Raw genomic sequence first — 14211 nt, 5'->3', positions numbered from 1 at the left:
GACAATTCAAAGCAAAAGAAAAAATCCGTAACAAGACAAATTATTTGATGCAAAAGCCTAGATGAAGTGATATGAGCACCAGATAATTCTGGATTAAAAAGGCAATTTCTAAAGATAAATATCAGAAAGACATAATCCCACGATTTATATGGGAGATTCAAGACCAATATCTTGAGATTCTCCCAAAATTCTAGTTTACAGTATTAAGAAGACAAAATTTGGAAACAGATAGTAAAGTATTAGCCTCGCTCCATACTGTAAACAGTATCCAAAGTTCCAAAGAGTGTTAAGTCCCAAAAGTTACCTTTGTGATGTAGAATTTTTTCAGTCCATCCAAAAATGATGTAAAAATGGAAGCAACTTGAGGTTTAAGAGCATGACCTTCGACAAAAAGTGGAAAAAGTTGTGTTAAGGTAAATAGTGCTCTTAAAATACCTACTTCAATGGGTAAATTAAATAAATAGCAGTCAAAGTTGCAAGAAACACTTGGACTACCTTATAATTAAAGAGACTTCTCTCTACTCAATTAGAAAATAATTTAGGAAAAGGTGTGAGTTTTTTTAAAAAGGCATATTTAAAAGGCATACATACAACTACAAATAAATATTTAATTTGATGCCTTAAGGCTGCTGTAGTTGAGATCTTCCTAAGTCTGTGGCACATTGAAAATTATAAGACAGCACTTAATTAGTTTTACACCACTAAACTACTCTGAATCAGTGATCCTTTTTTAAAGTTGTGCCAAAATCACTGAAAACAGTAGCCAAAAGTGGTGCAAGTTAGGAGTTACACAATTTTTGCCTTAACAGTTAGGGCACTTTTCCAAAATTTTCTACATAAAACTAGCAATTGCTTCCTTAATCACATACAGGGAACTAAGTTACCAGGATATATAAATGGTACCTTGCAGCCTGTTAAATTAACATGTCTGCCTCAGGACTGGGTTTAATTGAGACGAAAGTCTTTTACAGTTTGTTCTATTGTTTTCACTCACAAGCAACTTCTGAACTCCCATTACTGTTTCACTTTAACAGTCTTGCATCTGGTCTACATGCTGTGAGCCCAATTCATAAAAAAGTTATGCACCATTTACATGATACTTCCTTCTAAAATACTTCACAAAGTATTTTCTCCTGAATAAAGCATGAGCTTCAACTGATCACTCTTCTTCCCTCTTCAGTAAAGAAAGACCTCCTTGCAGATATGAACAAACCCTAAGGAGTACACCTCCAAGCACATTTAAGTAAGAATATGGAAAAGCACCAGGTAACAAAAGGAGATGGATTTATTAAACCACAATCTGTAAAAACTATTACACTTAAGCCTACTTGACAATGACTACAAGAAAAATCTATACTGACACACTTGAAACTGTTTTCCAGGTGATTGTATAAGTTGTAACCTCAGATAAAAGCTAAAGTAGAAGAATGATTCATTCAGTGCTGGGTTTAAGGCTTGCAGTTGGTCAAACATCTTACCAATTAGAAAGAAAAACCCATCTCTCTTCTGTTGTACATGTCCGAGAAATAGCATAACAAGCAAGGCTTGTCAGGCTCTCAGGCCTTTCAAAATCCCTATTTCCTTGATTTGAAATACAAAGTTCAACTTGCTCAACACATCATATTAATGTCATTTGAAGCCAAGACTCATCACTGAGGTTTCCATCCAAAAGAAGTTTCAGAAATTCTGACTTCAAGTAGTATTAAAATAGAGGTTTATCAAGGTCAGTCCAGTTCACATTTTCATCTTCTGATACACTTTAAATAACATGGCCTCTGCAAGAGCTTCAAGTACTGTAAATTATTCTTTTCTGGGTAGTGGAAATTGAGTTTCTTCCTCAAGACTGTCTTGAGCCAGAAAATTGCCTACAGTTCAAAGTGACAGACATCCCTAAGAATTGATCAAAAATGATTGCTCTGCATGTCTGACATTGTCCTATTTAGGTATTTCAACTAGTTGAATTTTCTTTTGTGTTCGGTAATCTTCCAGTAGTTTCACTGACTTCCTGTCCTTAAAGCCTACAGCTTAGTCCTAGTTGCATACAGTATGGCATTTACTACACCTGAGCTCTAAAAATAGCTCGCTCTAGACAAGTATGTCATTGTCTCTCCTACCCAAACAATCATTGACACATCAGAACATTTCCAAAAAAATTGATACTTTTAAGAAATAGATATACCACCTGTGATTCTTTATGAAATTTAAAGGAATCTACCAACTTGCCCTCAAAGTAATGTGTCTGCATTCCAATTTTTTTTTTTCATACTTGACTTATTAGTACTCTTAAGTTTTCAAAGTCATTAAATCATTCTGGTTGGAAAAGACCTTTAAGATTGAGTCCAAACACTAACTTAATATGGCCAAGTCCACAACTAAACCATGTCCCTCAGCACCTCATCTACATGTTCTAAATACCTCCATGGATGGTGACTCCACCATGTCTCTGGGCAGCCTGTTCCAGTGTCTATGTTTCACAACACAGTAATATTTTGAAATATTTTCTTGCTATCATCCTAGCTCATTTACAGCAAAATTGAGGAAGCACCTCCAAAATACCAAACTCTTTGATAGATTATATACCAAGGATGGCAAGGTAGAAAAACAAGTCTCATTTATATGCAGAATATGGCTCTTTACTGACTGTTGTAGTTGATACTGTTTTTCCAGTGACAAAGACAGGCTTCTGATGCTGAAAGTACACATTAGGGCATGAGCTGCAGTTTTATCTTCCAGTTCATTGCCTTATTTACCCAATTTTGAGCAAAAGAATTATCACTTAAAACAATTTCAGCTATTAAAAAAATCAAAGAGCTCGGAAATATATTAATCCAAGGAGATGTACACACTTACCAAACTGAAACTGTGCATTGTCGACAAGGCGAATTGATGCTGGAGCACATCTCTTGGGGGCAAAGTTAGGGGAATGAGAAGGGGGAAGAATAAAAACATTATGTACATAGTTTTGCTGAAACTCATGACAATCAAGTTTAAACTTTAACATAGCATACAAGAAAGTATGCTTTGATACCAGAGACCTATGGTCATCATCATTGAAAAGAGGTGACTATAAGCTTGTTTTCACTTGAACAGCAACACCTATTAGGTACGTCTAGATGGAATGCATTGAGATTTTTCAGTTTAACCTCAAGCCAACACAGGAATAGTTCAAAGATCTTTGACCACAACTGCAGATCTCCTCTCCAGTGGGACAGGAGAACAAATCACAAGGGCAAAAGTTGGAAAACTCAGGTTGTGATGAAGATAGCTTGATAAGCAAAATAAGAAAAAAAAAACGTGAAGAAGTGATGCACCACCAGCTGAACAATATCCAACCAGTCCTCATGCAATGTCAACTCTTGGAAAACTTTCTCTTCCAGTTTTATTGCTGAGTATGATGCTACACAGTGAGGAATAACCCTTTGGTCAATTTGAGTCTGCTGTCCCAACCGTGCTCCCTCTCAGTCTCGTCTGCTCCCAGCCTACTTTGCTGGTGAGAGAAGAGTGAGAAAGGAAAAGTCTTGACACTGTGTACCTACTGTTCAGTACTAGCTAAAACACTGGTGTATTCACATGGTTTTGGTCACAAGTACAAATCATAGCACCACGTGGGCAGCTGAAATTAAGAAAATTAACTAAATCCCAGCCAGAGTCAGTATGCTAATGGTCTGTCACTAGCCTGCAATTAAAATCCATATCTGGGTCCAATCTAGATTCTACACTGTACATAAGTTTGATAACCAGTAAAAACAGTTGCCTTCAATTAGGCAAGCTTCTTGTCATGCATATGCATACCTCATGTAATCCGTGACTGCCATGTCCAGTCATACGGAAATGTATGGCCAGAGGCAGATGACATAGCCTGAATCTTAGGCTAGTCTTCAATTAATCACATCGACATGGAAGTACTCCTCTATCACTTGATTTGACATGTTCACACTCCATCATATATATAATATATATTTGCTTACACAACAGGAATAAAAACACGAAGAACTAAGCTCATCAAGCAGGCTGATAGGAGAAGGCTGAACAAGTGGTTTTAAATGAGATCAGTCCACCCACAACCTGCAGCTTGGTTATCCTTACATTAGAGTAGACTGATACAGACAAGAAACAGCTTTTAAGATTGCAATCATTGTAGTTACTACCGTGATTGATGCAAGGGGAAACAGAGAGGAATAAGTAGTTCAAGCTCAAGTAAGCAGTGAAACAGCAGCAGCAGCAACAGAAGCTTAGAAGTGGAGCAACGCTAAGTGGCAAATAGTGCCCTTTATTCCCTTTCTAACTAAACCCATAGCTAGGGAAGAGACACTAGCTCCTTACTTTCTAGCATTCCTTACTAGCATTCCCAGTCTGCTTAGGTACTTTAACAGGAAGAACAAGCACCAGCAGTAGAAGCACAACAGAACTGGCAACTGCTGCCGACTTGCATATATATGCCATTCACATACCAGTTTGAACATCTGGCTTCGAACATAAAGTCATTAATTTAGACCAATCACTGGAAAAAATGTAAAGCTGTATTTAGTTTGGCATTAATTAAAACATTTCTGAAATTACTTCCCCAATTCAGGGTATATTCCACCATTCACATAAGTTGTTAGGTTTTGCACAGAGCAAAGAAAAGTTAGTCCAAGATAGTGAAGAAAGAAACAAGCCAGTGTCAAGATTTGCTTGGAAGTATAGCCACCAGGAACAGTGTTACACAATTTAGGTACCTCCATCGGAGCTTTGCTATCTGAAATCATGTGACAGCACTATTCAGAAGGCTCTATTTAAATATTACAGTGTAAGCAAAATTTCACCTCAAAATATCCAGAGCACGTCACTGTGCACTTAAATGTTTTCTAAACACAGGTCATATCCTTCCATTTCATGACTTTTGTTCCTTTGTCACTTCAGAGCCATAAGTTTTAATAACTTTCACTTGTATGCTGCAATTTAATTCTTTAAATACTCATCCTTTTACATAGTCCTGAATTAATTTGGAGATAAAGCTCTCTGTTGAAGGAGAAGCAAGGCCAAATTTTGTGTGCTGACTGAAATAACTGACTGAAAAAGTCATTAAAAGGCACATCCATAATTTGGCTCAGAATATCAAGCAAATTCAGGACGTGTTCAACCCTCAATTGCACAGTTTTCAAAAGCTTCATAGACCATATACACTTACAAGGTTCATATCTCAAATCCTTGGTTACCAATTGCCAGAAGCACTACAGCATCAGCATAGCCCTAGTGCTAGAGCCTGCGTTCTTGAGTGATGTCAACATCCAGCTTTTCCTTACCTGCTTTGCCACTTCCCTTAAGCAGGCCACTCCTCGTTCAAAGTTGGGGAAGACTACAGAGCCATACTTCTGGTATTCAGGGATTGGGCGAATCTTTATCGTAACTTCAGTAATCACTCCAAGAGTTCCTTCAGGAAAAAAAAGAAAACTAAGTGCTGCAAGACGTACTTCTAGCAAGGAGTTACCCAACTTAAGTTACAGCATGCTGGTAAACGCAGAAATCCTAAACATTCAGTATCTCAGCAGTAGGTGGTTTGTTCCTGATTATTTATGTGGTGAATTCTTACAAGACATCCTCTAAATCATGTTCGTACTAGACTTGTAGGCTAACTCCACAGATTTATTTTAAGCACTGTTCTGTTGGTTAACTTCGTAGTCCTAATGAAGGTCTCAAAGTATTATCCTAACACAAGAAATCCATGCTTTCATAATATCACTGACAGACACGCTGAAAGCCACGGCATTCAAGACGCTCAAATCACAAAGCCATTACAGACACTGAATTATGATACAGTTACGTGAAATTACTGTGTTTATACCTTCAGATCCCATAATGAAGTGATGGATATCAGGTCCTGTTGACATGCGAGGTACTTGACAGTTTTTTTCTACTATTCCTCTGGGAGTTACCATTTTTATATGAATCACCTGTTTAAACAATATGCAATGACTATAAACACTAGCATTAATAATTTTTTTAAATATAAGACTTATTTTCTACAAAATGTACACTAAGCTTTGTATACTTCAAACATTCCCTAGGCAGTCCTAAGAACTTTTAGGATAACCTGAGGATTTTTATCAACAACTATTTCTAACACAGCATGGTTTGCCCACACAACAGATTGTTTCCAGTCCTATGCCAAATCAAGCCAGCTGTTGGCTATATGCAGGTAATACCAGTTAAAACTGTTTTGTTTCTCAGTGTAGATGGCACTTTATGAATACTAGGATTTTAATCCAAAATACACATAGTACTTCAAAGGGAAAAGTGAGGGTTTCAATTTTGCTTAAATTTTGCTTTAGAACCACTGCTTGAAAAAGCTGATACAATTCAGCCATTGGGTGCTGTAGAGATATTTCTAATATAAGGAAAGTCAGAAGTAAGCTTTGTGAAATAGGTTAGCAATATTTAATCTGCCGTAAGACTGATGCATCTGTAAGGTTAGAAGGTTGGTTTTAAAAATCTATTTTTCAATGTTACTGCTTCCAGCTTTATTCAAGCATATGCAATACAGAACCCAGATTTTTTTTAATCCTTTATTCTACTGCTTTATACCAATAAAGAGCTGCGGGGTTTTTTTGTGAAGCCTTTAAACTGAAGCAAAATTAATGAATTTCAACTAATGGCTTTAAAACTTTCTAGTATAGGTAGCTAAGTTACTCTCCTCCTGCTCCGAGTTGCTCAAGAACTTCATTATATACATTTTATGAACTGTTGATTCTGCAATAAGTGTATTTTAGCAGCTGTATATTACACATCATTTCTAGATATAAAGTTTCCTCAGAAGGCAAAACAAACCTCTGAATCTTTCTCACTGTGCCATTTTGAAACTTACAAACAGTTCTGAATCAATTTTCAGTCCTATTTCCTCCTAATGAAAATATCAGAAGATGTTTTAGCCTGAAGTTATACTTCCACAACAGAAAAGTCTTTTGCTTCACATCTTCCAATACAAGCAAAATGTCACCATTCAAGCAGTAGGGGACAACTGACACTTGGACACTAGTAGTTTTAGTTCAGACAGGTCTACTGAATAAAAACTGTGTAGCTCCTGCCAAGCTCAGTCACTGATAGCAAAGTGTCATGTCTGTGCAAAGAACAAAAAAGTCTGAACTATGTGCTCATTAAAAGAGCCTGAGGTGATGGGGATATGTTATCTAGAGTGTGCAGCAGGAAATAAAGAAAATACCCAGGTGTGAAAGGGCTGTTGTACAAACTACAAGGGAAAGTTGGAAGCTTGAAGCAGAAAGGCAGAGTCTTAACAGTGATGACTTGAATATACTTGTTACAACACAGAAAAGATTTTAAAATAAAAAACTATGCTTTAAAAACAAATTACCTGGGTTTACATAAAGATGAACCATTTTAACACTTAAAACTGAATCAAGGACAGAATACTGCCATTCCCAGTTCATTGCTTCCTTCCTCAGGGTTCCTACAGACCATGTGGTGATGTTAGATTTCACCATCATGCACCCACATAGTCAATTATATCAGCATACTAATTTGAAAAAGCTACTAGTGTAGGTATAGGTAGGAAGGCAAAAAGAGCTAGCTTGCTGTCAGTTAGAACTAGGAAAGCTTGGGAATGCTCAACAGGGAGGAGAGAACATGGGCCTTTTGGAATCCCCCTACAAGTATGACAAGATTAGTACACTTAATTAATAGACAGCATAAAATGGTTGGAAGAAGGTACCAGAGTCAGGACAGCGTAAAAATTCCTTAAAGTAGTCTCTGATTACCGAAATGAAATTGATTCTTAGGTCAATGATAAGGATTATTAGTACTAATACCAAAAAGCAAGTAGACGACAACTTCAGTCAAGATTTGAGCCAAAACTACATCGCTTAAGAGAATTGCAATTTATTATCCTTTTCCCTGTAATTGAGAGTCATTATAAAAGTGAAATCTCCAAACAGAATAGTAAATTAGAAAAAAAAATATTAGAACTAATTACCAGATCTTCAATGTTTCCATAGATGTTTTTTTTCATGCCTGATGCTCGCGTTGCTACCCATCCTCCTAGTGAACTGAACTCCATGGAGTCTGGTTCATGGCCTGTACAGAAGCCACTTTCAGCAAGCTAAAGAAAGGAAAAAATACATTCTACAGAGCCTTGCATTTGGATAGTACTTTAAACTTCAATAATCTAGGTTTCAAGGTTTCTTAAAAATGTCCATATCCATTTATTCTGACAAAAGCTTTGTCTTTGACATATAAATGAAATGTAAATGAAAGTGATTCTGCTTCTACTGTGCATAGCTCTGCTACATATCAACTACTCTTCCCCCCCCCCAAGACCTCTATTGTTCACAAGGTGTGAACTCAAATACATATGGAAAATAACTAAGTAACTGCCAAGTTTGCACAAATGCTGCCAATAAATAAGGCACTTAATCTCTTGTTTTTCTATCCTAATGTAATATGCATCAAGTCTGCAGAAAATGTGAGCAAATTGCCTGTACTTAATTCTCTCAAGTAGTGATGTGTTTTAATATACAGCCATCTGTTTGGGCTTACTGTATGTAACACTGTCATCTACTTGTGATCATTTTTTTGTCTCATTTTTCTATATTAGCTTGGCTTTGCCATCTGCACAGCACCTGAGGTTGATTGGATGCCCTTAGAATCACAACACCAAAACTGTTGGATAGGAAGAGTTAAAGACCCAGCAGTCTCACATTAGGTGATAACTGTGTTAGTGCATTTGAGATGACCAATTTGCACTGACTAAATGATAACGCTACAGTTGAACATAGGTATTTAAGTATACCACATAATGTGGGTCATTAACTATGTTCTGTTGCACAAAAGTGATTCTAACTTACACGATTGAAAGTCACTTCTATGCAACATCTATGGTGATTCATCTAGCTCATGGTGTTTTCTCATATCAGAGGAGCTTGTGGCTTTATATGCTTCTTGGTCAGGGAAGGGTTGGAGCCTGCACCTCCTTGTTCCCCAAGATGACAACATAGCAATTTCTACAAATGCTATAAAGCAAAGCAGGAGACCATGCTTTTGAAGAATCTGTGGCTGTGCATGTACAAAGCACTTTAGACTAAACTCCTTGAATCCTGTTGTATGAACAGCATGTGCTAAGAGCACTTAGAGGATAGAGGGCAGCTTATGCTATGTACTTTGCACATGCAAGTGACAGACTCACCCAGAAAATGGGAGCACATATTAGCTTTCTCCATAGAATCACAATCTGATTGATAATGCTTATTATAAAAAACAGTATACATTACTGTTCTGTCTTTTATTATCCTTTTGCCACTCTTAATCTTCAGCTATCAGCTATTCTTTCATATTTTGACAAAAAGTACTAACTTGAGGCTTGTCTGTAGATCCCACTAATATTTGGAGTTCTCATCCCACAGACAATAGTGTCTTCATCACACTAGAGTCACTAGCAACAACAGACAAATGTGTAACATGTACACTGATTTTGAATCCGTTTTAACGCTTACAGATTAACTTTTGTCAAATACCAGGTTTTCCAAATCTGTTCTTTGCTCAGAATCTGGTTCTTGAATTTAGTTACTGTTATAAAGTTCACAAAGTCAGTAAATGCGATAACCTGTGTAACTTCAGCACACAAAAAATGAAGAACACAGAGGCGTCAAACCTCTTCACTGTAGCACTCCTTTAGATAATGCTAGTAAAGTCACTTAAGGCAACAGAAGTTGAATTAGTCTGCAATCTCAAGCATATTTAGAGGCAAATGAAACAACTCCCAAACACATCTCATATTTGCACAGTCCAAACGTATGTCTACATTCTACCTGTACTTTGGTGGAAGTCTACATTGGCATTAAGTATAACAACAAATCATACTTATGCTTAAATTGTACTACACAAAATGAGCACCATTTGGAGTCTTAGCTTTAATCACATTCTATTTTCTACTAATACAAGAATTTCAGTACTTGTAATAAGATTTTAAAACATGTATGCACACACTTTAAGTAGATGATCTGATTTTGTATTCTTTGCACAATAAAGGAATTGCACTGAAGTCCTCATCTCTTAAAACCTTTGTACAAATGCTAGTTTATATTCAGTACTGAACAAATTGACAACTATTACTTTTTTCATACTTAAAAACCTGATTTAAGAAAGGTTTTTGATGAAGAAAGTTCAAAAACAGTAACTGCAAAAGTACTATTTCAGCCCATAAAAGCTGCAAAAGCAACAAGTGAATATTTGAGGTCCATCCCTTAAAGTGAAAGGAAAAGTAGTGGCATTTAAAGTATAGATAGCAGTGAAATATCATACTACCCTAGAAAAGTGCCATTTAAATGTAGAGAATATTCTCTTTGCATTTTCATTCCAAGCTTGAAAGAAACAGATATGGAAAGGTTAAAATATTACATCAAATGATAAAAAGGAAAATAAAGATAGCCTTCTAAAGAGTGGTCTGAGAAAAAAAAACATTAAAAAAGCCTTCAAATTTATGCGTATTTAATGATGGGCTTCACAGTGTTAGGTTAGTGGTTGGACTCATGATCTTAAATGTCTTTTCCAACAGATATGATTCCATGACTCTATATTTGTAAAGCGCATTTAGGCACTAAGAAAAGCTGAGACAACATTTAGCTATCAAACAAGTCCTATTTTTTTTTTTAATAAGTAGAATTGCACATCCTGAAGTGTAGTAATAAACATTGACACGTTGCTTGATTATCAAGGAGTGCCAAGAAGGACACTATGACTCATCTGATAAACTGCAATTAAAAGCTACTAGCGGCCACTTTAGAAACAAAGGTGATGCAATCTTCCACTGAACTCCTGTTTTGGGATTTCTCATCCTTTCCACTACTGTCCTGAAGCTGCCCTCAAGAAGCAGTGGCAACCCAAATCTGCCATATGCTCTAGCCTTCCTGAAGAAGGTACCTCCAGCAAAGATGACTAAAATAAACACCACAAAACAACAGTTTGAAGTTTTCCTGCTGACTGGTACCAAGTGTCATGCCTTGCAACCACAAGGGTGTATCTAAGGTCTTAAAGAGAAAGTATTGCATTACATTCTATGAACTGTCAGTTCATTACTGTGATCGCATTTTTGTAGCTAGAGCTAAAAAGAAAAAATTTGAAACCATCAAATACACCGCTGTTCATAACTGTGCATATAATGCCTATCACACCAGTCTGCACATAAATACACAAGAATTAACCTAGAATTCAATGACTTAGACAAGACATGAGGAACACAAGACCAATGCAGAAAATTACTAGATGCTTGACAAGTTAAAAATACCTGTTTTTCCAGATCTTGTCCAACGATGCCAGCTTCCACACATGCTGTTAAGTTTTTCTCATCTATCCAGAGAACTCGATTCTGTTGAAAAGTCAATCAAAGCTAAGAATCAGTAGTAAAGACTTTTGTTTATTTCCCTCTCTAATGCTACAGGATCAATATGCTTGGTCACACAGTTTACTATAAATACAACTCCAGTTATTACAGCAGTAATATTAAGCTGAGTCTCCTCACTCCCTCAAGCAGCTACACAATTCATGAAGTTACCACTATAAGAGTAACATACTTATTAGTCAATTGAGGCTAGGAATGTTTACAGCAACAATGCAGGAAAGCCACAAAAAATCAAGTCAAAACTTAAAGAAGTTAAGCAATACAGTGATTTTCATTATTAATATGACTGAAGGCACCTGAATCTGACTATTAAGTATATACCAAGAAAAGTATTTTTAAATATACTCTATGGGTTAAATGGATTGTATTCGGTTACTCCATTTCATTTTTGATTTTGATGCAGTAAGCTAGAGACAACATATATTTGTAGTGGTTTTGCCTGGGCCAGGTTTTTTTGGTAGTGGCGGGAGCTACAGGGGTGACTTCTTTAAACAAAGATCTATCAGAAGCTTCCCCTGTAGCTGATAGGGCAACTCTAAGATGGACCCACTTCTGACCAAGGCCTGACCAATTAGCGACTGAGGTAACACCACTGTAAATAACATATTTGAGAAGGGGAAGAAGTTGTTGTACAGTTACTAAACTGCAGCAGTACCAGGGAGTGAGAATGTGAAAACATCTCCACAGACACCAAGCTCAGTGAAGGAGGGGGAGGAAGTGCCTGGAAGAAAGACTCCCTTGTGACCTGTGGTGCAGCCCATGGTGAGGCAGCTGTGCCCCTGCAGTCCATGGAGGCCAAGATGGAGCAGAGATCCACTCATAGCTCATGGAGGACCACACACTGGAGCACGTGGAAGCGCAAAAGAGGCTGTGCCTCTGTGGAAAGCCCTGCAAATTTCTAGCAGGACCTGGGAGCCAGTGGGAAGAGAGAAGCCCACATCAGAGCAGGTTTGCTGTCAGGACTTGTGATCCTGTGAGGGACTCAGGCTGGAGCAATTGGTACCTGAAGGACTGTTCTTCTGGTGGATGACCCACGCTGGGGCATGGTGTGAGGAGCTGCCCCCATGGGAGGCCCCATGCGGGAGCAGTTCATGAAGAACATAGCCCATGGGAAAGATCTATGTTGGAGAAGTTTGTGGAGGATTATCTCCCATGGGAAGGACCCCACATTGTAGCAGTGTGAAGTGTGAGGATGCCCCTCCCTGTTAAGTAGCAGCAGTCCCTCTGTAATGAACTGACCATAACCCCCATCCCTTAAGCCACTGAGGGGGAAAGAAGGAGAGTCCTGGGAAGACGGAGGGGTGGGGGAAGGTGCTTTTAAGATTTGATTTTAGTTCTCATTTTCCTGCTCTGTTTTGATTATTCATTAATAAATCAAACCTTTTCTCCCCATGTTGAGTCTGTTTTGCCCGTGACACTAATTGCTGAGTGATCTCCCTGTCCTTATCTCGACTCAAGAACCTCTTGTTATATTTCTCACTCTCCTGTCCAGTTTAGGACAGGAGTGATAGAATGACTTGATGGGCACCCGGCACCCAGCCAGCACTAAGACCACCACAATACTACAGGATGTAACATGTATGTACTAACTTTAGAAATTTAATATACCTGGAAGAATTATATAATTTTATCTCATGAGACACTCATTGTCCCAAGAGTATATTCTACTGAACAAGTAGTAGTCAAAGCTGTGGTCAATGAGTTCAAACAAATGCCTGAATTAGTATTGTACTGCTTGGATTTCGCTCCATATAAACACCTAGAGAGCTGCTCTCAATATGCAAATACTACCCTTGCAGAAAAGATCACTTTGTAGCCAGACACTCAGGTCTTACTTTCAAGGCCAGAGAACGTAATAAGCTCAGCAGCTGGTCAGAGGCAGTAAAGCCTTACTTCAAAGAAACAGAGTTGTTTCTGAAGTATTTCATTAGCATGTAGTCATAAAACTATCATCTAAAAAGTATAAAGCTCCTTCATAAAGGAAAGACGAAAACTAGCACTAAATGTTTACAGAATTTAATTTCTAGACTGCTATAAAACTATGAACGTCACACTGTCAAGATGCTATCTACACAAAAATCTAGGGGTTTTACAAGGGTTTTTTTCTTTAGCGTTGATCCTTAAAATTGATTTATAGATATTAAGTCACCTTACCAATCCTTGTTTTAAGTATTTTTAAGACTGCAAAAGCTAGAGAAATTTGCAATAACAGATAACTTCATCTGAGCCTTTCATTTAACCTCAGATACAAGTTCCAATATAGAATCATTTCAGCTGAAGAACAGCTTCATCTGATAATTGTGGGCAGTAGGAGTTGCACAGGCAATGGCATTTAGCCAACATAGCTAGTGACTGAAACCTTTCACTTTTATGTGCCTGCAAAGGGCCATCATTGGAATGGTGAGGCACTCATCTGAAGTGCTGTGGATAGGCTGAGAGACCATAATCTGTTTTTATGTGTTCATGACTTCCTGGGTTGGAATCATAGAATCATTTCAGCTGGAAGAGACCTTTAAGATCATCAAGTCCAGCCTTTGTCCCAGCCCTATCAACCACTAGACCATTTGCTAAGTGCAACATCCAAGTGTCTCAAACACCTCCAGGGACGGTGACTTCACCACCTCCCTGGGCAGGTCGTTCCAATGCCTGACAACCCTTTCAGTAAAGAAATTCTTCCTCATATCCAGTCTGAATCTGCCCTGGCACAACTTGAAGCCGTTTCCTCTTGTTCTAATCCTTGTTACTAGGGAGAACAGACCAACCCCTGCCTCACTACAACTTCTTTTCAGGTAGTTGTAGACAGTGATAGTCTCCCCTGAGCCTTC

At 37.8% G+C, this 14211-nt stretch overlaps 1 protein-coding gene across 3 annotated transcripts in view; it reads right to left on the bottom strand.

Moving 5' to 3' along the window:
- The window catches only part of AGPS (alkylglycerone phosphate synthase), a 61645-nt gene that overhangs the window by 22398 nt on the left and 25036 nt on the right, over positions 1 to 14211 (bottom strand). For all 3 annotated transcript variants that reach the window (XM_062004880.1, XM_062004881.1, XM_062004879.1), the window contains exons 8-13: positions 11273 to 11353; positions 7967 to 8092; positions 5825 to 5933; positions 5286 to 5413; positions 2851 to 2902; positions 305 to 381 (exon numbers count right to left, since the gene is read on the bottom strand). In XM_062004880.1, the coding sequence (XP_061860864.1) occupies positions 305 to 381; positions 2851 to 2902; positions 5286 to 5413; positions 5825 to 5933; positions 7967 to 8092; positions 11273 to 11353 (573 nt within the window). The remainder of the gene's footprint in view (positions 1 to 304; positions 382 to 2850; positions 2903 to 5285; positions 5414 to 5824; positions 5934 to 7966; positions 8093 to 11272; positions 11354 to 14211) is intronic.

The sequence above is a fragment of the Colius striatus genome, chromosome 11 (assembly GCF_028858725.1).
Source record: "Colius striatus isolate bColStr4 chromosome 11, bColStr4.1.hap1, whole genome shotgun sequence".
Classification (NCBI taxonomy): domain Eukaryota; kingdom Metazoa; phylum Chordata; class Aves; order Coliiformes; family Coliidae; genus Colius; species Colius striatus.
The sequence above is the reverse complement of the archived record's forward strand: the minus strand, read 5'-3'. Positions and strand labels throughout refer to the sequence as shown.